General features: G+C 40.5%; 1 protein-coding gene across 12 annotated transcripts in view; it reads right to left on the bottom strand.

Moving 5' to 3' along the window:
• Positions 1-26,228, bottom strand: part of HECTD4 (HECT domain E3 ubiquitin protein ligase 4) — a 184,685-nt gene that overhangs the window by 95,107 nt on the left and 63,350 nt on the right. For all 12 annotated transcript variants that reach the window (XM_073881102.1, XM_073881107.1, XM_073881104.1 and 9 more), the window contains exons 7-11: positions 24,189-24,359; positions 11,277-11,469; positions 7,870-8,028; positions 3,620-3,733; positions 2,752-2,892 (exon numbers count right to left, since the gene is read on the bottom strand). In XM_073881102.1, coding sequence (XP_073737203.1) covers positions 2,752-2,892; positions 3,620-3,733; positions 7,870-8,028; positions 11,277-11,469; positions 24,189-24,359 — 778 coding nt within the window. The remainder of the gene's footprint in view (positions 1-2,751; positions 2,893-3,619; positions 3,734-7,869; positions 8,029-11,276; positions 11,470-24,188; positions 24,360-26,228) is intronic.

Here is a 26,228-nt window from a genome sequence, read left to right as displayed (position 1 = left end):
CTTAGATGAAATGGACAAATTTCTAGAAAGACACAAATTACCAAACTAACTCAAGAATAAAGAAATCTGATAACTGCATAGTCTCAAAGTATCACCTCCCTCAAAACATTACTGTGGTGATTAACATATGTCCACAAGTTCTGTGATGCTTTTCCTTCCAGGAGGTGGAGTTTAATTCCCTTTCCCATAAGCGTGGGCTTAATGACTAGCTTCTAGTTGGAAAGGGAAAAAATAGTAACTTTGAAGAAAGCTGGCATTTAAACCAAGTGATCAATTTTTTTTTTTTTAAGATTTTATTTTTAAGTAATCTCTACACCCAAGGTGGGGCTCGAACTCACAACTCCGATGCCAAGAGTTGCACGCTCCACTGACTGAGCCAGCCAGGCGCCCCAAACCAAGTGATCAATTTTAATAATAAATCATGTTGATATCACGTGCCCTATGATAGGATGTAATGAGAAAAGCACTTCACCTCTGCGGTGTTCCTCCCTAAAATCTAAAACCTCAGTTCAAAATGAGAAAACATCAGGGGCGCCTGACTGGCTCAGTTGGTTAAACATCAGCCTTTGACTCAGGTCATGATCCTGGGGTCCTGGGATTAAGCCCCGCATCGGGCTCTCTGCTTAGTTGGGGGGGGTCTGCTTCTCCCTCTGCCCCTACCCTTTGCTCATGCTCTCTTTCTCTCAAATAAATCTAAAAAAAAAAAGAGAGAGAGAGAGAAAACGTCAGATAAACCCAAACTGAAGGACATTCTACAAAATGTAGAGTACTGACCAGTACTCCACAAGAGTGTCCTTTTCTGCTATTCAAATAGGATGACTCTATCTACATCCATGTTTCAGATTTATTTCTCCCACCGTGTTAAATCTGCTGCTGAGCTGCTCTTTGCAGTCACTGAACTTTTCAAATCCAGAATTTCTAACTGGTTCTTTTTTCAAAAATTTATTTGTTGAAATTCTCTATTTTTTTTAAGTCATAGTCATCATACTTGCATCTTTTCAATGGAGTTTCCTTTAGATCTTTCAATATATATATAAAGGCTGCTATAGTTTTCATCTACATCGGAGTTTTGCCTGCTACTGACTTCTGTTTGGTTTGGGTTTTTTTCAATTCTTCTTTCTACTTTGTTACTTTCTTTCATCTGTGTACTTTCATTTTTTTTTTTATTTTTTATTTTTAAGCCTGTTTCCTAGGGATCATCTAGTCTGAGTCAAAGTCTGTGCTCAAATACCCTGAGCCAAGTAAGTATGCCCCTCTGGCTGGGTCTTTGTGTTTTGGGGTAGCACACCAAGGGTCACACGCTTTAAACTCTGCCCTGGATTTTACTTTCTGTGAGACCCTCTCACATCTCCACACGTATATGTAGGCTCCTGCTCAGCCAGGTCTGTGTGAACCACCTAGGCTGGACCCTCTCCAGCTTCTTCTACACAGATGGACAGGTAGCTAACCAAGACCCTCTGTAGCTTCCTCACTACCCGGAGCTCATGTGTAAATCTCTGGCTAGTCTGCTGGTCCTCTGCCCGCCCTAAATCACGACCACAGCCTCAGGTGAGCAGCTCAGGCAAGCTAGGCCACCAGTCTTCTCTGTTGGTTTGCCACTCAGACTGGTACTGTTACTGACATTGTTGCTGGGCAGGAATTTTTTCCATGTATTGCTTCAAATCAGGTCAGCCCCCTCTGGAAGCAAAGCTGCTGGTTTACATGATCTGCCCTACCCTGGTGGGAATATTGCACTGACCAAGCTTAAGGTGGGAGACAGGAGCATCCTCAGCTAAGAGTACAACAGACTTCCACTGTTTTTACCCAAAGTTCAGTGGTTTTTAAGAATATTCACTATTCAACTTGGTGTATGTCCTTGGTCAGTTTCCAGAGCCTAGAAATAGTTGTCTTTGGTAATCACGTCCATTTTATCATTGCTTTATGGAGAAAGGATTTGCTCCTCCATACCACTACAGCTGACTTTGAAAGCCACGAAATTTTAATAGTAACTTAAGGGGCGCCTGGGTGGCTCAGTTGTTAAGCGTCTGCCTTTGGCTCAGGTCATGATCCCAGAGTCCTGGGATCGAGCCCCGCATTGGGCTTCCTGCTCCACAGGAAGTCTGCTTCTCCCTCTCCTACTCCCCTGCTTATGTTCCCTCTCACACTGTGTCTCTCTCTGTCAAATAAATAAATCCTTTAAAAAAAAAGAGTAACTTAAGAAATACAGATCCTTTACTGGTTATTCTAATTTTAAATTTGTATATAAATAAGTTATCAATGCAAAACATTAAAATGGCAAATGATCCCATGGCAAGTACAAATAAAGAATCAACTTTTGCACCAAAGTTCTGACAATTTCAGAGTGACATTAACAGTTTTCTCTAAAACAGTCTCAAGTCCTCTATTATTTACATATTTATTTAATCATAAAACAATCTGGCAGGGCACCTGGGTGGCTCAGTTAGTTAAGCATCTGCCTTCGGCTCAGGTCATGATCCCAGGGCCCTGGGATCGAGTCCCACACTAGGCTCCCTGCTCAGTGGGGAGCCTGCTTCTCCCTCTGCTCCTCCCCCTGATCATGCTCTCTCTCTTAAATAACTAAACAAATAAATCTTAAGAAAACTAAAATAAACCAGTCAGGCAACAAGGATACTAGGTTTCAAGTTCAAAGTGGGAAAGCTGCAGACACATTTTGTTGCTTGGGCTATGTGTGTTTTCTCATATTTCATGACGGAAAAAATCTATTCCTGTAAGACCATGAGTGCACCTCACCTTTGGGCTCAGTGATGATGTGGCTGACTCCAAGTCTCTGACAAACATAATGGAAGGCCTGGTTCCCTGGATTACACCACTGATCAATATAATCATTTGAGCACGTCCAAAGCATGTTGTTCATTGTATCATAACAGGCGCCTGCAAAAAAAGCACACTTCACTCAACTGCCACGTCATCATCTGCCTATATACATATTCCTCCAAAGCACGGCTAAAGAACGGAAGGGCAACTCTCTCCGCTGCTGACAATCCACGTCCCTATTCCCATATATTTATCTGGCAAAGCATTAGACTGGGGCTCAGCAAGAAGGTAGGACTCAAGTAGGACTCAATTTCTACTTTAACTCCTGTGCGAGAATGGAATAGGTCTCATGGAATAGACAGTTCTTAGTAACTAACTTATTTGTGACCCTTTTAATTCCCAAAACGATTTAAGTGGCTTAACCCAAAACACAGGTATTAACAGGAGTAGTGAACATTAACACACAGCAAAAGCCTTAGTAACCAAGCCCAAAACTTAAAGATGAGCTTCCTAGGAGCCAAGGCAAAGAGAAAATCCAATATATTGCATAATGTTCATTTCCTAACAATAAGAAGCATACCAATGCCTCATGGGAAATAAACCTCTTCATAGCATGAACTTTGAGAAGAATTTGCTACGGGCATCATCATACAACCTAATGGACAGTATCTTCAATAGCAATTTATGCAGAGGAATGTCACCCATGGGTGTTTCTTATTTTGATCCTTAGAATTAAACAGTAGCATCAAAAAATTATTTCTTACAAGAAAAAGGAATTGGCAAGATTTTTTGAGAGAAATTGCTAAAAGTTTGAATTTTCTAAGGAAAAGTGGGCATTTCTTACCCAATCCTGGTACAAGAGCACCACGCCCCAACGAGCTTCCAGCAGCATCTATGAGATCGGCACGACTTGTAAACTGACCATCAGAAATATTATACACCAAGCTAGAGGCAAGGACTTTGGAAACAAATAGTAAGCTGTTTAATAAGCCTCACAATGATAGTCTACTTTTCAAATTTTAAACTTTAAGCTCTTAACAAGACTTTCATAAAAATCACACCTTTTTTGTTGTCTGTTGGTGCTAACAATGAGGAGATAGAATACAAACATAAGAACACAAAAAAAGGGGGCAAATGGGTGGCTTAGTCAGTTAAGCACCCAACTTGGGTTGTAACCTCGGGGTTGCGGGATCAAGCCCTCTGTCAGGTTCCACTCTCAGCGGGGAATCTGCTTCTCTCTCTCTCCCCCTCTGCCCTTCCCCCCTGCTTGCGTGGTCTCTCAAATAAATAGATAAATAAATCTTAAAAAAAAAACACACACACAAAAAAACAGTCACAAATGTCCTCCTAAAGAGGGAGCCCTATTTTTCAAAATGGTTTTAAAATGTCAACTTTTGCTGGGTACCTGAGTGGCTCAGTCAGTTGAGCGTCTGACTCTTGATTTCGGCTCAGGTCATTATCTCAGGGTTGTGAGACTGAACCCTGCGTCGGGCTCTGTGCTCAGCAAGCAGTCTGCTTGAGATTTTCTCTCCCTCTAACTCTCCCCCCACACTCACACTCTCTCAAATAAATAAAATCTTAAAAAAAATAAATAAAATGGCAACTTTTGCATATATTTTCAATATAGATTATCATTGCAAGAGGAATTATGATCACTAACATCACTACGTAATACCATTTACAAGAAAACTTTATATATAGTTGCTGCTCAATAAAGATTAATGGACACTCAAACACAGCTAGGTTGCTGTCCTTTGAAGCACTACTCTAAAACTAGGGAGACACTGGCCTTTTCCCTTAACACAGAATAGTGCAGTGATAACAAGCATGGGCTCTAGGCTTCTGGGTTTGAATTCCAGTTCTACCACTTTTGTGTGACCCTGGAAAATGTACTGAACCTCTGTTTCCTCATATACACAGTGCAGATAATAGAAGTACCTACCTTATATTGTTATTGTGAAGATTAACTAAGTTAAAACATTTCTACAGGAACTGCACCAGCACATATGTACTATTTTTATTTCCCCACTTTCAAACATAAAATTCTAGCACTGTCTCTAGAGTTCCTTTTTCTTATTCCCATCCCCTTTGTAATCCAGGTCCTCATCAGGCCTGATCCAAGCCATCATCTAAACTGTACTTTCAGGACACCTGGGTGGCTCAGTCGGGTAAGCGTCTGCCTTTAGCTCAGATCATGATCCTAGGGTCCTGGGATCGAGTCCTGCATTGGGCTCCCTGCTCACTGGGGAGCCTGCTTCTCCCTCTGCCTGCCACTAACCCTGCTTGTGCTCTGACAAATAAAATAAAATCTTTTAAAAAAACAAAAAACTGTCTTTTTCAAAAACTTTCCACTGTGCCAACCCGCCCACCAACAAACGATCCTCCCAAATCTCTTTTTCATTGTGTTTGCCATGCATAGTCTTTCCCCAACTTGGCCACGTATATGCATAATACCTGTTTTTCATGACTTAAACTCAAGACCTCAGGATATATCTCCTTTCTACCCCCCTCTGCAATGACCCTCTTTGTCAGATTCTGCAGCACTTCGTCTGCTCCCTACGGTTCAGGTGGTGATACAGCATTGCACATTATTTTCTAATTGTTTCACACACAGACATTTCTCCCGACCAGACTAGGAGCTCCTCGAGGCAAGCACCACTTGCACTTACTGAGTAGCCTTGACAGCGACCAATATGAAACAGGACACAGAAGAAATTTAAGCATTTACTGATTTGTTGGCCTAAAATAGAATAACTATGTATGCTATAGCCTCATGAAAAAATAGCACCGTGAAGGCCTGCTTTAAACAAATGGGGCCAATTTCAACTGAGTGACAAAGCCATGCCAGGGAGACTAAAAAGAGCTTAATAAGACTAATGGTAAATAAACAAATAACCCAATTTAAAAACAGACAAAGGATTTGAATAGATACTTTTCCAAAGGAGACATACAAATGGCCAATAAGCACAAGAAAAGATGTTCAACATCATCTGTCATTAGGGAAATGCAAATCAAAACCACAGATGAAATACCACTTCATACCCACTAGGATGGCTATAATTTTAAAAAGCAGTACACCAAAACAAATTATGTAATATATGGTGATTAACATAACAATAAAAAATTTAAAAAAAAAGAAAAGCAGAAAATAAATGTCACCGAGGATGTAGAGAAATTGGAACCCTTTTATGTTGCTGATGAGAACGTAAAATGGTGCAGCCACTTTGGAAAACAGTTTGGCAATCCCTCCAAAGGGTAAACATATAGCTACCATATGACCAGAATTTTACCACTACGTACATACACAAGAGAAGTGAACACGTGCCTACACAAAAACTTGTACATGAATATTCATAGCAGTATTACTCAAAATAGCCAGAAAGTAGAAACAATCCAAATGTCAACAAAATGGGGTATTCCATGCAATGGAATATAACTCAGCCATAAAAAGGAATGAAGTAATGATTCCTGTTACCAAATGGATGAACCTTAAAAACATTAAAAAAAAAAAAAAAAAGCCAGTTACAAAAGCACATATATTATATGTAATCCCGTAAATATGAGAAGTCCAAGGATAAACCCATACAGACAGAAGTAGATGGGTGGATGCCAGGGGCTGGGGTGAGGGGGAAGGAAGGGGGAGTGACTGCTAATGGGTATGGGAGGGAGGTTCCTTTTTGAAATGATGGAAAATGTTCTAGAATTAGATAACGGTGATGGTTCCATTTATATATATATTTATATATATTTAAATATATTTATTCTGAATATACTAAAACCCACTAACTGTAGACTTAAAAGGTGTGGATTTTATGGTACGTAAGTTATATCTCAATAAAGCTAGTGTTAAAAAAAGAGACTAAGAGTAAATTTGTTATCATTTATTCAAGGGCTAAAGGGACATCCTGGTCACGTGAATTGTTAGAGAAAACAAGCTGTTGAGAAAAAGTCCAACCAATTTGATTCTAAAGGCAGAGCACTGAGTTGTTATGAGTATCTAAATCCCAAACACATGCAATGTGTTGAATGTACTTGAAATGGCCTAAAGGTTGATATTAGATACATGATGTTGCATAAACTGCTGAGATCAAATTTATATCTTCAGGCTTAGAGTACGAATTTAAAAGGCTACATGTGAAATATAGTCCTTTAATGGGATAACTGTAAATTATTTTGAAAGGACAGAATATGAAAATATTGGGAATGAAAACAAAGATTTTAAAAACATTTTAATTTTGTGTGTCTAAACAAATTTCAAGGAAAAACACAAAAAAGTGTTTACCATATATGAAAGGAACAATTGGGGTTTTGCTATTTCTTAGAAATACTCTAACATAACTTTATTGCATAGGATCACCAAACAATGGTGTGAGATAATATTTTCCTTTTATTCTTTGCAGGTGGGTAAACCGAGGCTCAGAGGGGTCAAATGATGTCCCTAAGGTAAGAAGGCTAGAAAATGGCAATGTAAAAGAAATTTTTTTTCTTTTTTTTAAGATTTTAAGTAATCTCTACACCCAATGTGGGGCTCGAATTCACAACCCCAAAAGTCACACACTCTACCAACTGAGCTAGCCAGATGCCCTGAAACATTTTTTTGACTCTTGATTTTGATTCTACGTTTTATTCCATTTAATTATTTGTCTACTCTGAAGCCAAAATCACAATGCTTTAATTACTATAATATGCCTCCCTCTTTTATAAAATCATACGTATACTTAATTAACATTTATTTCCAAATTAGACCTTTTTTGCTTCACATTTTATGTGTCCTAAAATGGAGGCATTTCACATACTTATTTAATAGCTCTGGAATTCTATTCATAGTGGGTCGAACTCTTGCTGTGTCATCAGTAAATAATGTGGCAAGAGTATTTTATTTCCTAAAATTGTCTTGAACGCATTATGTCTAGTAATTTTTACAGGAAAATTATAGTTTTAATTCCTCCTAACCTATGTTGCTAAGTTTTGTTGTTTTCAATGAGCTACTGCAAACAACTTTAACAGAGGAAGTTTAACATCATTAATAGAAAAGTCTCAAATTGCAAAGTTAGAAACAAATTGGGCAAAGTGCTACAAATAAAATACACTTACTTTTTAGAGACGACAAACCACTTGTTCCACCAAAAAGAGAACGAGTGGCAGAGCTGCCTGATCCCCCTGGAGGTGGGACCAGCATCACCAAGTATGTGCCACACGTATAGATGGGCGTCTTCCGAAGCATTTTCAGAGGTAGCCCACAGCTAGTATTTGCTGGTGAAAGGGATGAAAATGGTGGTAAGTATTTGACACCAGATTAATTTGATTGCCAAAACAGATTACAGTATAGTGAAGGGGCCCCTATTCAAACAAGGATATGCCCAGATTCAGAAAATACAGCAAGAATTGGTAAACTAAGGAGAAATAAGTAGCCTGGCCCCAAGCCCTGTTTCATGAGCTGAACATTTCTTAAAGATGTCCCCAATACTCGATATTCCTTTACATCTCAAAACTTCTCTCAAAAGAATGAATCCTCACATGGACTAGATTTCAGAATGAAAGAAGAATTCTACAGTTTGTGTTTCCCAAAACTGCACTCCAACAGACATCTTTTCATTTTATACAGAATAAATTCTTAACAGGTTGGGCTTATAACATTCATTACAAACCGCTCTGAACACAAAATCAGCCAGAAATTTCAACCTATAACTAATGAAAACAAAAGCTTTCACAATATAACAGAATAATTTTATACCTGCATGATTTATGATAATCCCTTATATATGTTATATACTTATAATATATATAATTTATATAAAATATATAATATATATATTTAGGGTCAGTGACATAAACTATCATTAAATAATTATTATTTCTAATCAAGAGGTATAAAATGCACTCTAATCTCTCTTCCTCACTGGCAGATCTGAAAATGCAAATTTAAGGATTTCCTACATATTACTCTAGTGAGGACTGATAATGGCAACAGAAGGTCAATCGGAATGCTTTACCTAGGAAGCTGTCAGGGTATAAAACAGAACTGCCCAGATAGATGTAAAACTGTCTTTAGATGGTTTAGATAAGAAAAATGAGAAAAGTGAAACCTAATCTGTCTGATACTTGTTTTGAATGCCTGTGCTTCTAAACAGCTCCCCTTAAAACTCCACATCCTTAACAAGTATATTCTTCACTCAGGCCATAGATTCAGGGGCATACATTTCCACAGGTAAGAAACCCAAAAGGGGCAATGACTGGAAAATTAGCAACTTTGTGAGCATAACATTTTCAACAAGATGTTTTAATAGACATCACATTAAAAAAACATGGTAACAGGTATTAGTTTATCCCGGAAAACATTCTAGACCCTTTGAACGCTGAATCGTCAAAAGTCACTTAGTCTAATAACTGGTGAATTTTTATGCAGCAACATCATGTTACTGAATGTGCAGAGAATGTACATAAAACTACGAGCTCACATGCTTCGAATACAGTATCAGTTTTCACAGGGTTCTAAATATACCCTTGCCTTTTGAGCTCTCTTTCTGATTTCACCTATATTTTTCCTTCTCCAACAAAGATTCCTTTAGTACTTCTATTGTTCAGGGTAGGATTTAGTTTTCTCCCAAGGGATAAACCCAGATCAAGCCTTCAGCTTGTCAGGAAGCTGTTTATTTTCGTAAAAGGACCATCCTCTACAAAGTATTTCTACCATTCAAATTATCCATATACCCAAGTTAGCACAACTATTAATAATTTCCTCACTTATATTTGATATAATAGAGACCCATAAAAATAAAATTCTATCCTTAAGTTCTAATATGAATAAGTATTTAATTTGATAGCCTCACAACAAATTAATCACATTTTCTCTTCCCAACATTTCAGTATATGAAAGGATTAAAGCATAAAACTGCATTAAATTCATCAAACATCTATTAATTCAGATGCATTTTTCTATATGGCATATTTTCTAGCCTTATCTTTTACTACAGTTCATGATTTGTTGTAGAGTCACATAGTTGGTGTAATCTGCAAACTCATCAAGGAGAACGGTTCTTAACCTTTTTTTGGTCATAGATGGCCTTGAAAGTCTGGTGAAAATCAGGATGGATACACTTAAGATGTATAAAGCTTTGGGGAGTATGTTCATGAGCCTCTTAAGGGTTTATCTCAGTGAGAACTCTTGCTTTCAAAGTACAGAACAGCATGTTTGGTAGGCTACCTTTTATTTAAAAAAGGAAAATAAGAACACATAAATTTGTCTTTAATTGTGTTTGCATAAAGAAATTCTGTAAGGTTAAATAAAAACTAATAAATATAATTACCTATAGGAGGCAGTGTGGGGGCAAAATGTATAATATGCCAAGATGTGAGAGTAAAATTTCTTTGTACGTACGTTTTTACATTGTTTCTACTTTCAAACTCTGTAAATGCATTATCTATTTTAAAATATTAAAGTGCAAATACTAATTGATAAATTCTAGAAAAAGCAACCTCCATTGTGGAAGGTTTGCCTCTCATTTGCTTGGTCAAGATTGTATTTAGTGAAGACAATGCTAAACATGAATTTTTTACATTTATGAAGCATATGCTAAACATGAAATCAATTTACATTAATAATGATATGGTATTTACAGTTAAAGACAGAGCTGTTTTGAATTATTATAGATTCATGCCAGTTCATGTCTATAGCCAACATGTATTGGTTTGGAATTTAAAAAAAAGGATGACCAGGAGATAAAAAAGGTGAACTATGTATAAAGGCAAGTGCTTTGTATGGCACACCATAAGCACTCAATAAAAAGTACTGCCTGAGGGGCGCCTGCCCGGCTCAGTCAGAGGAGCATGCGCTCTTGGTCTTGGAGTTGTGCGTTCAAGCCCCACATTGGGTGTAGAGATTACTAAAAATAAATAAACTTAAAAAAAAAAAAAAGTACTGCCCAAATTCCAGAGGCAGGTCTCACTAACCACAAGCTGAATGTATGAAGCCATGAACAGACATGGAGGAAACTTAAATGCAGATTACTAAGTGAGAGAAGCCAATCTGAAAAGGCTACAAATGATTCCCAACTATAGGGCATTCTGGAAGAGGCAACACTAGGAGGACAATAAAAAGATCAGTGGCGGCCAGGGATTGGGGGAAGGAGGGATAAATAGCTAGAGCACGAAGGATTTCTAGGGCAGTAAAACTACTCTGTACGATACCATAATGATGAAGACCTGTCATCATGTATTTGTCCAAACCCACAGAATGCACACCACCAAGAGTAAACTCTGGACTTCGGGTGATAATGTTACGTCAATGTAGGTTCACCAGTTGCAACAAATGTACCACCTCTGGATAACAGGGAGGGCTGTGCATGCATCGGGGGCAGGAGGTTTATGGGAAATTTCTCTACCTTTCTCTCAATTTTGCTATGAACCTAAAACTGCTCCAAAAACTAAAGTCTTAAAAAATATATATGTAGCCGAACGGAGTAGACAAGGTAAACCAACAGAATGGGCGAAGGGCAGCATACCTGCTTGGTCCTCTTTCAGGGTGTTGGAGATAGTAGAGCCAGTAAGGGCAGCCAGCGTGGCGGACGGGGAAGCTCTGTAGCGGGAAAGTCTGCTCAGAAGCATCTCATTAATGCTTTTTGCAGATTCACCCTCTTTTCTCATTAGAATTGTGCGTTCCTGAAGTGGATTGGCTACAAATACACCATTTTCAACCTAGCATTTAAAGAAAAACAGGTCATCCTTCAGTGATACTGGTTTCTACCAAGTCAGCAGATTTCTAGTCAAAAATTGTATCATTGTGGTCTGGTTGCTCAAAAACATTTCCAAAAATTGCACCGCACCTGAGTAGATGTACACCTCAAAACTTAAGTGTTCTACAGAAACTACTGAGAACAAAAAGAAAGGCAAGTTTGAGCTTTCATTTTTCCTAACAGCATAGATTCTAAAAGCAGCGAGCCAAGTTTTATTTTTTTTAATTTTTTAATTTTTATTTCTTTTAGCGAGCCAAGTTTAATAGGCTCTACAAAAAGGTTGTTGATTAAAATTCCTTATATTGAATTCCACAGGCAGCTCTCACTAATTACAAGCTTCTGACAGGTATAAGTAAGGTGAGAGGAAAACAAATCAATCCGTTTTTGATTTACTATTAAGTACAACTAGGAAGATAATGTCGCCTCGAAATATAATTAGTGGCTAAAATCCAAATTCTGTATTGACAGTAGTTAACATTAGCCCCAGCTGCTTGGGCACTGGAACAGCAATCCTGGAGAAAGACAGACTTTGTCTGCTAAAAATACATGCCAACATCAGCTGGATCCTTGCTGGTGCTCGGCAGTTCTTCCTTCAACACTTGATTCCCCAGCAGAATCTCTGCAGTGGGGATTCCAAAATTCCTTCAATTTCAAGCTTGATTTTAAGGAGAGCACCTAGAAGTCTTTCTTGCTAAAAAGATCCAGACCTCTTACTGGAAGCTGCTCCCACTCCTCTCTCTTCCAACTCAAGTATATTTGTATTCAGCCTCATTTATCCTTCCCTTCCTCTTAATTCAGAGGAAGAAGTGCATTTACATCCTACAGTTTAAGGTTAACTCTCCCGCTTCTGCCTCCTAACTGCTCCCTTAATTAACTCCCTTCTGCCCCGTTACCGTCAGTCTCCCTTATGTCTTCCTTCTTGCTGGTTTCAAGTACACACAGACCTTCAACCTTGGTGGCCCACTGAAGCACCCTCCCTTTTCTCCACTTCCATTCACTGGTGAAATGTCTCAAACTACGTCTCATGCAGCTAGCTTCTGCACCTCCTGCCTCCTCCTAGACCCAAGCTCCTGGATCTGGCTAGAGCCTCAGAAACTCGTGCCACCAGCAAAGGCAAGTGGGACTGGCCTATGCTGTGAGGTACAAAGAGGGAATACGAGTGCAGAGAGCGAGGCTTAACAGAAGCCAATAAAAAGCAAAGGAGTCCAATGTGGAAGGTTGGTAACAGAGAAGCAGCAAGAAAAAGCAAGCAAATTCAGAAGCACAGCCAGGAAAGGTCCCAGAGAGGGCTGCACATAGCTGGGGAGACTTTTATGACACACTCACAAGTGATAAGAGAAAGGATTTCTTGGAGAGTCCAAAAATGCTATTTCCTTGCCCCTATTTCTTCCCCTGTTAGAGGCACTTAACTCCACCCCCTCTAACAAGTGGACGTCCTTGATGGTCTACGCATAACCTGAAACCAAAACCATCTACCTCTTCCTTATCTTCCATATGGGCTCTGCCATCGTTGCCAGCCTTCTTGGGGTTCTCTCCCCTCAGTTTTGGTGGAACACAATCCTGGTTTATGTCTTTTTAATACGAACCCTTACTTCCGTGTAAGGTACTCTGCTAGTGAGCAGAACCAGCACAGTCCCTGCCCTCCCTGCTCTCCTATTTTTTGGTTCCACATCTCCACTTACTGAAACAGAAGCTTGCCTAGGATTAGACCCAGGCTCTGGCGTCTAAGACCTCTGCCTGGACAATCTGTCCGTAGATCTTCCTGTGGCTGGCTCTTTCTGATCGTTCAGGTCTCAGAATATCACCTTCTCAAAGAGACCTTCCTGATTACCAATCTAAAGAAGAATCTCCTCCACCCCTCCCCAAGCCAGAGCACATCACCCTGTTCTGCTACCCACACAGCGCTTACTGCTCTCTCAAGTTATCTCACTCATTAATTCATTTACTGTTTGCTCTTCTACCTCCCCCAGCCGTATGGAATGCCGGCTCCCCGAGAACAGGGACTCTGCCTGCCTCATTCACCATAACATCCTCAGCACTCAAGGGACAGCAATAAATACTTGATGCCTTGCTGAATAAACAAACCAGCGTCCTCACTTGAATCTAATCCCACCTCTTCATGGTGTGACTCCCACGTTCCTATAAACAGACCCATCCTTGCTACTGAGATCCAGTCCCACCCTCTCTGACTGCCTCTCACTCCCCGGCATTTCCTCTCGAATAGCCTACTATCGCCTAAAATGTAACACATCCACATCGGTCTCCCCCCCACCCTCCGGCTAGAGCAACCTTTACCAAGCATAGCTCTATTTATGTCCCACAACTCTAGGAAGAACCCTTCAAAGGCATCCAAGATAAAAATCAATCACTCTAAGCTCGGCATTCAAAGCATTACCCAATCCAGCCCCATGAGAACAATCAATGGAGACCTTAAAAAAAACTATGCCATTGTGTTCAAGTACTGTGAAAACACCAAGCAGCTGATAAAGCACGGGGTTGGGGGTGGGGCACGAGGGCTGCAGTTTGGTGCACAGAGTGGTAAATCTGGGAACCTCTACTTGGCAGAGAAGCTCCTCAGGACGGAAAAGTGACTGATCTAGAAAGGAGGGAAAGAGCCTAAGAGGAGTAAGCAGCAGCGAGTTAGTAGTGCCAAGAAGCTTCCCTCCTGGCTGCCTCCCTAACTGGCCTCCTATTTCCACCCTGAAAGCCTCATGCTCTCCTCTCTGCACACCAGCCAATGATCATTCACTAACATAAACAAAACCTCTGGTCTCAGAACCCTGCAGTGGCTTCCCAAGACACTTAAACTCAAACTACTGTTAAGGCCCACACAGTCCATCCTCCACGGACTTCCCAGCCTCGCCGGCTTCTGTTCACCCTTTCTCACTATGTGTTAGGCTGCACTGGCCTTCTGTCACACCTCCAAAATGCCAAGCTTCCTCCTAACTCCAGGCCTTGTGACTTGCTGTTCCCTCTTCCTGGATTAAACAACTATTCCAGTTTGCCCAGGCCTGTCCTGGTTTTAGCACCGAGTCCCATGACCGTCTCAGCCCCAGGTAAACTGGGATGGTTGGTCACTCTATCCATCAGGATGGATGGCTGCTTATCATTCAGGTCTCAGATCCAATGTCCTTCCTTAGAAAGACCGGATCTGCCGGGTGAACTGAAGTAGCTCCCCACCTCCGCCCCACTCACAATCACATCGTCCTGTTTTATTTTCTCGCTTCTTTTATTTATCATTAGCTGAAATGGTTTTGTTCTTACTAACTCCCTACCCTAATGTGAGCTCCTTTAAAACAAAGGCCTGTTACCCTGCTACCCAAAGAGACGTAGTAGGTACTGGATTAATACCGATGACTGGAGGGCATTTCAGTTATCCAGATCATAATTTAAAGGAAATAATAAACCTGTGGGGAAAAGTGTCCATTACTATGCTGACCATATGTTTAAGAAGGGACATAAAGAGGACAAAATAGCACTAAGATGATCACCGAATCTATCTAAAGAATAGCAGTTTATAGAGAGTATGTATAGGCAGGAAGACCTCAGAACAAAACAGAAGATGTAAAAACTGTGCACTGAAAAGGTAAAAAAGGAGTTATAGAAGATTCCATTATACTGCAGTCTTAAAGGCCAGAGTCTAAGTATCTTAAAATTTTAAAAGCCTGTGACTCCAAGTGGCAGGCTATCACACTGATGCATCCTGGAGTCATGCCCTCGTTTAGTTCCCTCGCACATGGACTCTGGCCTTGGCCATCAGAAAGCATGATGCAAGCAGAGGCTTGAGGAGCACTTGTGCTCTTGAAAAGCCAGAGAATGAGAGGCGGTCTTGACTATTAAAGCCCCAATCAAGCTCCAAGCTGAATGAAGCTGCAGGGGTGACCTCAGCTTCACCACACAGAGAAGAACTGCCACAGAACTGAGCCCCACCAACCTCTAAGTCATTACTGCTTGGAGTCACTTAGTTTTGAGGTCGTTTGTTGAGAAGATAACTGAAATTCCCCCAAAGTCAGAGATTGTTTCATATTAGTAGTTAGTCAGACAGGGTATTCTCTATATTCCCTTCATGTTGTACTCCTAATTATATGCCTAAAGTCGACTTTATATAATGATCACTTCTCTACTCCATTGTGAGTTAATGAGAAATCATTTGGAGAGACCAGCACAGCCAGTTAGATCCTGCTTTGATTACCTATTCATTTTAGCCAGGCTTCAATCCTTCAGTTTTCCCTCAATCCTAAATACCAATAATACACCTATTTTGTAGATCAAACTCAGCTGATTTTTCATAAGAAATGACAACTGAAGAAGTTGGTGGTATTTGAGGTGCCAAAAATAGTTTTTTAATATTTAATTTCTGGGGGAGCATGGGTGGCTCAGTCGGTCAAGTGCCCAACTCTTGATTTCAGCTCGGGTCACGTAGGGTTGTGAGATCAAGTCCCGTGTGGGGCTCCGTGCTGGGCATGGACTCTGCTTGAAATTCTCTCTCCCCCTCCCCCAACCCTGTGCTCACGCTCATGCTTTCTCAAAAAATATATGTTTAATTCCTCTCCTGATTATAAAACATATGGTCTCTTCTATAGCTATTTAGTCTCTTTAAGAATCTTTAAATCTTGCTTTATTCTTGACCCAAAAGCTGCCATGAACTATTAAAACCAGATCCTGCTTAAAACGCTCTAAAAGCTCCCCATGTCCCCTGGAATAAAATCCAAATACCTTGCAAGGCCCTACATGAAACGGCCCTGGCTACCTATCTGACCTTACCCATCACCACCACTAACTACTCACTTGCATGAGGTACACAATGTGTACAACGTGTGACTCTTGACCTCAGGGTTGTGAGTTCAAGCCCCACATGGTCGCAGAGTTTAATTTTTTTTTTTTTTTTTTTAAAGGGAGGCGGTGGCTGGCTGGCTCAGTTGGTAGGGTATGCGACTTTTGATCTCGGGGTTTTGAGTTCAAGCCCCATGCTGGCACAGAGCTTACTTTTAAAAAAAAGTATAACAAATTACCATTTGTGTAAAAACAGAAAAGGAAAAAATGTACATGTGTATTTGTACATGTTCATTTTAGGAAGAATACAGAAGAAAGTGTTAACATTATTTGCCCCTGGGGAGGGAAGAAAATGAATTAGGAGGCAGGTAGGTGAGAGACTTTTGTATCATTTGAATTTTTATAACTATGTAAATAGATTATTAAAAAGTATTCAAAACAATGTAACCATCACTAAATTTGGAAAGAAATTTATCAGTACTTCCAAGTTATCTGGGTGAAACCATAATTCATAGTAAACCTAATTCTTTCCAATAATTATCATTAGCCGCATCTAAGTAGCAAATATTTATATTTAGAAACCAAAATTTTTCATGAAGCAGAAAAGTAAAGAATTTTAGTATTCAGCCTTTTAAAAAAGGAAACGCTGCCATTTGGGACAACATGGATGGGCCTTGAGAGTATTATACTAAGTGAATAAATCAGATTGAGAAAGACAAATACTGTATGATCTCACTTTGGAAGATAAAAAAAGGTCAAACTCACAGAAACAGAAAAAACTGTGGTTGCGAGGGGCTGTGGGGTGAGAGAGATGGGAGATGTCGGTCAAAGAGTACAAACTCTCAGTTAGAGAACGAGTGAGCTCCAGGGATCTAACGTCTGGCATGGTGACTACAGCTAGTCCCCATGTGTACTTAAAAGGTACAAGGGCGTACCTTAAATGCTACCATACACGCAGACATGAATGTGGTAAACATAGGTGACGGATATTAACAACTGATTATGGCAATCATTTCACAATATACACATACGTCCAATCATCACCTTAAAAACTTATTTGTCAGCAATACTTCAGTAAAGCTGGGGGGGTGGAGAATTTCAGGGATCGAACGCTTTGAATCATCTACTGGAGAGCCCTCATTTTATAGATAAGCTTTTTTGTCTGGTTTGGCCAGGGCAGTTCATCAGAGGACTATAGCTAAGACCTATAATTTGTCAATTTTGAAGATGACTTTATTATCTGTTCAATAATTTAAAATTTTAAAAACAGGGCGCCTAGGTGGCTCAGTCATTAAGCAACTGTGTTCTGCTCAGGTCATGATCCCAGGGTCCTGGGATCGAGCCCCACATCAGGCTCTCTGCTCAGCAGGCATCCCTGGGGCATGCAACTCTTGATCTTGGGCTCAGGGGTTCAAGCCCCACACTGACAAAGATTACTAAAAAATTAAAATTTTTAAGCCCATTTTTAAACTTTTAAAACAAAAAGATGATGGAAAGCAAGCCTTGCTACAGGCAATTTTTTTTTTTTTTAAAGATTTTGAGAGAGAGAGTATGAACAGGGAAGGGGGAGAGGGAGAGGGAGAAGGAGAGGGATAGGCAGACTCCCCACTCAGTGGGGAAACCAACATGGGACTCAATCCCAGGACCTCCAGGATCATGACTGAAGGGGAGGTCAGATGTTTTAACCAACTGAGCCACCCAGGTGCCCTGAGGCAACCAAATTTCTGATGCTTCCATTCATCCAACGAATATTCTGTAAATATCTACTGTGTGCCAAGCATTATTCCAGGTGCTGGGGACACAACAGTCAACAAGAGAGACCCAAATTCCTGTCCTCTTGGAGCTGACATTCTAGGCCAAGCAGACAGTCAACAGATAAGCAAACAGATGGATAGTAATGAGTTATAAAGAAAAATAAAGCAGGGTAAAAGGGATGGGATTTAATTTCATAATTTCTATTTTATTTAAAGAGAGCAAGTGCATGCATGAGTGAGTGTGAGAGTGCAGTGGTGGGGGGTGGGAATCAAGGGACGGGGTGGGGTGGGGTGGGGAAGGACCGAGGGAGAAAGGGAGAGGATCTCAGGCTGATTCAGCACTCTGCGTGCAGAGTCTAGTATGGGGCTTGATCCCATGACCCAGATATCATGACCTGAGCTAAAATCATGAGTCACTTAACCAACTGAGCCACCCAGGTGCCCCACATATAAAATGTTTTCTATAGAATGGTAAGAAAGGTCTTTTTAATAAGGTGCTTATTGGAGCAGAGACCTAAAAAAAGTGAAAACAAGTCACATGCTTATCTGGGAGAGGTCAGCCCAGCACGACAGCCCCAAGGTGTGTCTGCAGGTGAGCAAGGAGGCCGGCTGTGGCTAGCGCAGTGCGTGAGACGGAGAGCTGTAGGTGCAGATAATAGGTGAAGAAGGGGCCCACCTTGGAGGTGGAGCAGGCAGCATTTGCTGACTAGACATGGAATTTGGGAGGGGAAAAAAGGATTCAAGAGTAACACTAAAGGTCTTGAGCGCCTGTGTGGCTCAGCTGGTTAAGCATCTGACTTTGGCCCAGGTTATGATCCTGGGGGTCCTGGGATTGAGTCCCACAGTCAGTCAGTTGGACTCTGTGTTCAACAGGGAGTCTGCTTCTCCCTCTGCCCCTCCCCCCACTCATGCTCTCTCAAATAAAATCTTTAAAAAAAAAAAAAAAGTAACACTAAAGGTCTCTAGCCAGCACTAGAAGGACACAGACACCATCAACTGAGAAGGGAAAGCTTCCAGGAAGAGAAGCTCTGGGGTAAAATCAGGAATATGGCTGGGGGCATATTTAGCTTGCAGTGATGATGAGACTTCCAACTGGAAAAGTCTCATGTCCTGTGCACATACAAATCACACCCACATCGATATGCAGCCAGAGCTCCGGGGACAGGTTCTGGCTGAGCAGATTTGAGCACCATCAGTACAGAGGTGTTTAAAGCTACATGACCGTAGGAGACCAGCCAGGGAGTAAGAGCAGACAGCGACGGAAGGCATCCTGGAAATAGGTCCGGAAGCACGTAATTGTTGAGAGGTAGGGAAGATGGGCCTGAGCAGGAACAACCAGTGGCAGAAGTCCTATGGGAAGTCCCACAAGCCAAGTGAAACAGTTTCAAAATGGGGGCATGATAAACCACATTAAATACTGCTAAAAGGTCAAGTAAAAAGACAAGGAAGTTGACCTTGAACTCAGTAAGGTGCAAGTCCCTGGCCGACATGAAGAGCTAGCTGTTCTGGTGGTGAGGGGTGAGGATACAAGACTGACTGGAGCAGGCTCAAGACAGAATGGAAGGAAAGGACATAAAAACAGTAAGAATAAACTCTTTCAAAAGTAGTGCTATAACAGGAAGCCAAAGATAGGAGAGTGGAGGTGGTACGGGTCAAGGGAGTAGTTTTTGTTTTTCTTTCCCTACAGGACAGGATCTCCTCTAATGTATTTGTATGCGGCGGTGAATGAACTGTTGAAAGGAAAGCTGTTAATGTAGGAGGACAATTGCAGAAAGAACCGCCCCCCACCCCAACTTTTATTACACAACAGGTAGTGAATACAGTATTCTGAACCTAGCTTTTTGTACTAAATGTAACTTGGCAATTAATCTACTTGGTCTATGCAGATCTGCCTCATACTTTTTAATGGCTGTACAGTGTTCCTTTCCACAGACGTACCAGAAGCAGTGAGCCAGAGATTTGTGTTTAGCTTCCCAAGTCAGCATTTTAGAAGCTGCTGAACTAGTGGCTAGTGATGCTTAATTTATTTGATGAAAAATTTCAAACATACAAAAATAGAGAATAGTTTAATGAACCTCCTTCCAGATTCAACTACAATCCAGATATTGCCACACTGGTTTGACCTATTGCTTTTTTTGCTCAAGCGTTTTAAGATTTTATTTATTTATTTGAGATAGAGAGCATGAGAGGAAAGAGGGTCAGAGGGAAAAGCAGACTCCCCGCTGAGCAGGGAGCCCGATGTGGGACTCGATCCCAGGACTCCAGGATCATGACCTGAGCCAAAGGCAGTCACTTAACCAACTGAGCCACCCAGGCGCCCTTGCTCAAGCGTTTTAAAGCATATCCCAGGGGGCGCCTGGGTGGCTCAGATGGCTGAGCATCTGCCTTCAGCTCAGGTCATGATCTCCAGGTCCTGGGATGGAGCTCCATGTTGGGCTCCTTGCTCAGCGGGGAGTCTGCTTCTCCCTCTGCCTCTCCCCCTGCTTATACTCTCTCTCTCTCTCTCAAATGAATACATCTTAATACATATATTTTTAAAAAAATTTTTAAAAAGCGTATCTCAGACATGTAATTTCACTTCTGAATACCTCACTACGCATCTCTAAAAATGTGGACATTCTTATAGAACCACAATTCACATACTTTAAAAAGAAATTAAAAATAATCCTTTGGTTTCATTTAATATTCATTTTATATTCAAATTCTGAACTGTCTCTAAAACGTTTAATGGTTTGATTCAGACTCCAAAAATGATTCAAAGGTTGTTCTTGTAATCTAACGCAGGTTCCTTCAGCCCCAACTTTTCATTTCATGCCACTGACAGAGGCTATTTTAGTTGTTCTATTTCCTCCAGGGCAGGTATGGGCTTTTGATTGTATGACTGTATGTCTAAAAATACCTTTGTTGTCTTTACACTTGATGGACCCTTTGGATGACTAACTTCTGGGCTGGAAATCAGTTTCCCTCAATTTTGAGAGCACCACTCCGTTTGTGTATCCATTAATGCTACTGAATAGGATGAGGCTTTCCTTATTCCTCATTTGTAAAGGATTTTATCTCTAGAAGCTTCAGAACCTTCTCTTTACTCCTGATCATCTGAAATTTCAGGATGATGTGCCACCGTGTGGGCATTTTTCATTCACTGTGTCAGATACCAGTTAATCTAGACACCAGGGTCCTTTAGTCTGATGTTTCTCTTCTACTCCTGCTTTGATCATGTCGTCCTCTTTGTTTCCTGTTCTCTTTTTGGAAATCCTATTACTATGACTTCAAAAAAAAAAAAAATGTAAGGAGCAATCCATCTAATCTCTTCTCTCGTATTTACTGTTCTTTATTCTACTCTGTCCTACTTTCTGGGAGATTTCTTATCTTTAACCATTTTTTTCAATGTTGACAACCATAGTCTTAATTTCCAGGAGCTCTTGCTCATTCTGATCTTTTCTCATGACCTCCTGTGTTGTTATATGAAAGCAAGATCTCAGAGCTCACATAGTTAGTGTTTACAAAGTTTTATTCTACTGCTATTGGCTGTTTTCCTGATTTTCAATTTTCATATTGAAGACTTTCCTCATTGGTCTAGAGATCCTTGTTTGTCTTTTTAAAAAAATTTTTAATATGGTACTTTTTAAATGTATACAAAAGAATAATAACAAGCTCCCCCATGCACCCATCACCTGGCTTCAATAATTAAAAAAAAAAAAAGTTGGCAAAATATTTATAATCTATTCCTCCTTCCCTCCACATATACCTCTTCAAAGTTTGGGGTTTTGTTGGATTGGGGTTTTTTGGTTTTGTTTTGTTTCTGGGTTGTGGGTCTTTTTGTTTTGTATTGTCTTGTTTTTTTGGTATCTGCTCTTGTTTTAAACAGTTCAGCACTAATCAGGAATGCTGTGCACATGGCTGAGGCTTGCTTACTGGAAGACTCACTTCTTGTGGGTGATTCACTAGGGCAGCAAGCCTTTTCCTTAAATGAACACCAGTGTCCATACACAGAAATCTTTTTTCCAGAGTCATTCAGTTTCTTCAGAAAATAAAGTCCAGTCTTTCACCTAGGCAGCCAGTATCTGAGTACAAATGTGTACATCAGCAAAGGGGAGGACAGTTGCTTTTAGTAACTTTCAGCCTATACGCCTCTTACCATGGCTCTACATCACACCTTATGCCTCCAATTCCCAAGACTCTCTAAGATTGGTAGGAATGACTCATCTCTCTTCCTCTTGGTCTTCCCCTAAACATACACGCACTTCAAGTCTAGGCTTGCCCCACACTAAGACAGGAAGGGACACTATCTCCATCTCCTGAAGAAGAGGAATGAGAGATGCAGCCTAGAGCTGAGGAACAAGAGAAAGAGGTTTCACTGCAAGTTACAAAGATAACCAAAAGAGGAATTAAAATTAATAAAATAAATGCACTATGAGGAAGAAGAAAAGAGTAGGAATTAGACCAAATCCTCGTCTATCGCAGGGAGAAAAATAACACGAAATATATGGAGTGCAAAAATCAAAAAACAGCAATATAAATTTTTTAATTAGAGAAATGAAGGCAACCACCAGAAGAAGGAAAAGGGGAAACCATGAAAGTGAGCACCTACGAGAAGCTGCCAGCGACCAGGGTGAGGGGCTCTCACTTTTCATGAGGAGCCCGGATGTGCTACCTGAAGATTTGGTCCATGTTGATGTAGCTCTTTGATACAGTTTTTTCTTTTAACTTAACAGAAGCATATCAGATAAAGGGAAATTTCTTTAATGTTTTCCCATTATACTTAGGATAAAGACCTAGATCACATAGCCGGCTGGGAAGTCTGTTAAAAACAACAACAACAAAAAGCTTTTCTGACAATTATGAACACATGTTCAAGTAGTAAAATCTCTAGCAGACCAATTCAAAGACTCACTGTGGCTGGAACAACTTATAAAAAAGATGATGATTAAACTGAGAAACTAGATAGAAAAAAAAGAGAATGTACTCTATATTAGACTCCTGATTGATAGTTAGCTGGCAGATCGGTGACAGGTTTCCCAGAAGAAGTTTAAATACTACCAAAATTTATTCAAAAATTACTTCAGTGGGCTTTTTTTCCAGGATTATGAATTTCTTCCCAGAAGGAGGCTGTAAATTACATCATTAAAAAATGTTTTGTCACAGATTGGCTTTGGGCAATTTTTTCTTTTACAGTTCTCCAACAATGGAAATGTTCTAGATCTTTGATGTTTAATACAAAAGCCAGTCACATGTGGCTACTGAGCACTTGAAGCATGGCTAATGTGAGTGAGCAAGTGAAGTTTTAATTTTATTTAATTCTAATTTAAATTTAAGTAGCCACATGTGGCTACAGGCTACCACAGTAGACAAGTGCAATTCCAGACTCCATGGCTCCTATTCTCTTCTTACACTAAGCTCTCCCCTCTGTATTCCAGCCACTCTGGCCCACTGTCATTTCCTAAACACACATGCTTACTCCTACCACAGGGCCTTTGCACCTGTGGTCTCTTCTTCCTAGAATGTTCTACTCTCCCCATTCCCCAACTTCTTCATCTGGTTAACTATGACTTTTCCTTCGCTACCTAAAATCATCTTATCCGCTTATTTGCTCACTTCTTTATGGTTAAATTTTTGTCACTCCAACACTACCCGCTCCAACCCACCCACCAGGCAGAATACAAGCTCCATTAGAGCAAGGTTCCTGCTCACCTTGCCCATCACTGTATTCCCACCACCTAAAGACAACACTGCCTGACTCACAGTAGACAGTCAGCTAGTATTTACTGAATGAATGCCTTCTCATTATTTTAATTGTCCTCACTCTCAGAGACTCCCAATATCTACTATAGTTCCAATCTTGGCATTGCAATTTAGTTCCAAGTTTCCAACAAGCCCCATGAGCATTCCTACTTAAAAATTCCACTGTCTACACATTAACTATTACTATCTGCACTCTGTTGCCAGATTAACCTTCAGAAAGCTTGGCTTTATCTGTGCCATACAACTCCAAACAAAGAAACTTTCAAAGAAATCCAAAAGAAAAGCCAGTTTTGAGGCAAGAGTGGACACACTGTACATACTCCAACTTTCTTGGGTCCTTTGTAAACCAATACAAAAAGAAAGCAAATGGAAATTTCTCTGCAAAGATACAAAATGAGAAAGTGAATCTTACCACAAGTTCAAAAATGTCCATGAAGACAGAATGTCCCTTCGGTGTTTTCTCATTCAGACTGGCAGGAGACCAGATCCAATAGAAGTAAGTACCATCTGAAGAAAGGTGCACAGTGCTCATGGTGCTGCCAACAGGGAGATGATTGGCTGGCATGGGCACCATCTGGCACACCTGGACACGAAAGGGAAGAAAACATCATTAGGCTGACATACAATTTCTGATTAATTCTAGCAGTTCACCATTAATGCTATTAAGTCCAAGATCAGAATCCAATAGGCTTCCTGGTCAAAATAAAACTGCTATCTCTAAGAGATGAAAATTACATGACAAATATAAAAATTCATTCAATGGGCCATGCGACAGATAAAAGAAGCTAAAAATACCCGAATCTGTTAAGCAGGTGTGTTTTATCAAATATTAAAGACAAAGCTTTAGAGAAATAGTACTTGCTGAAATGTCCTAAGTTTTCCTTATTCCTCTGAAGAAGAATTTCAGACTATTAGTTATATTTAAAGGACAGGGACTATATCTTATTTACTTTTATATGCCAGCACCTAATTGAGAGTCTAACTCAGTTATTCAATAAATATGGAAGGAAGTGAAAAAGAGGGCAGAAGGCAGAGGGAAGGCAGAGGGAAGGCAGAGGAGGGAGGGAGGGGGAGGGGAAAGTAAACAAGCGAAGGCACACGCAAGACCCTCACCCAGCACGCGGGGGCTTAGCGAGACGCACCAAGTCCACTGGGAGGAAAACGACCAACAACAATTCTCTGTGTCAGACACGAAGGCATGTGTTTCTAACACTAACCATCCTTCAGTTTCAGTATAACGAATGAGCTTTGCAAGATTTCACATTAAATGTGTAGTTACATACTCATTTTTTTCTGCAAGAGAAAAGCCCTTAAAATGAGAGAAAATGGGGACCCAAAAAACTGCTGACTAGGTTTTTCAAAAATGCTGAGGGTAGGAGCAGAACTGAAAATCCCAAAATAGAAATAATTAGAGAAGGTCAGATGCCTTCGGAAACAGTAAGAACCACTTTCAGTTACTCCAGCTCTCGAGGTGAGTCACTCATTTCCTAAGGTTACTTCTGACCCTTGAACTCATTTGAGCTTTTCTCCAGACTTGTTTTATCTATTTCAAAAGTTAAAAGTAACATAGTTGCTGTAACCACACTTTGTAACTTGTAGTGCCAGGAAATCTAGAAAGTTGACAGCTACTGATTGGCCTAAGATATCCCCAAATTGCTCCAGTGCATATCACCTACTTAGCGAAAACGTGGTTTTCTTGAACAAAATTGAAGTTTTTGCAACAAAACAGAGGAAATGGACATTGCCTCAAAAAAAAAACACAAAAAACCATGTCCCAAGATTTAACATCTAATTCCCAGGCTTATAATTCTACTTCAAATAAATACAGGACATATTCTCATCTGTCCGCATTAGCAATAAAAAAATGAAGTCAAGGGGCACCTGGGTGGCTCAGTCGGTTAAGCATCTGCCTTCGGCTCAGGTCATGATCCTGGGGTCCTAGGATCAAGCCCCACATCAGGCTCCCTGATCCCTCTCCCTGCCACTCCCCCTACTTGTGCTCTGTCAAATAATAAAATCTTTAAAAAAATGAAGTCAACTGGGTATCTATTTGTCAATTTGTTCTTTTTATTCCTCTAACAATTATTAAGCAGTTACTGTGTGCTTTGGAGATATGACAGTGAATGAGACGCAGTCGCTGTTCACCAGGAAAGGCACAGCTCAGTGACAGACAAAAGGAGATGCAGCATCCCACTTAAGTCCCGCATGGGGCTGCTCCCAGGACATTCACCCCAGATGCGAACTCTAACCAGGCAGTTCATCTTTGGTTGAAAGGCAGGAAAATGTAATGTAAAAAGCTTGAACTCCAGTGATGAGAACCATGGGTTCAAGTTCTTAGGCTGCCATTATTGCGTGGCCTTGGGCAAGCCCCTTAATGTCGGAGCTACATTCCTTCACTCAACAATAAACACTTGCCAAGTGCTTACGATATGCCTAGCCTCAGCTGCCTGGT

Source organism: Callorhinus ursinus, unplaced genomic scaffold, assembly GCF_003265705.2.
Source record: "Callorhinus ursinus isolate GAN/ISIS: 27379988/994484 unplaced genomic scaffold, GSC_fseal_2.0 scaffold41, whole genome shotgun sequence".
NCBI lineage: Eukaryota > Metazoa > Chordata > Mammalia > Carnivora > Otariidae > Callorhinus > Callorhinus ursinus.
The sequence above is the reverse complement of the archived record's forward strand: the minus strand, read 5'-3'. Positions and strand labels throughout refer to the sequence as shown.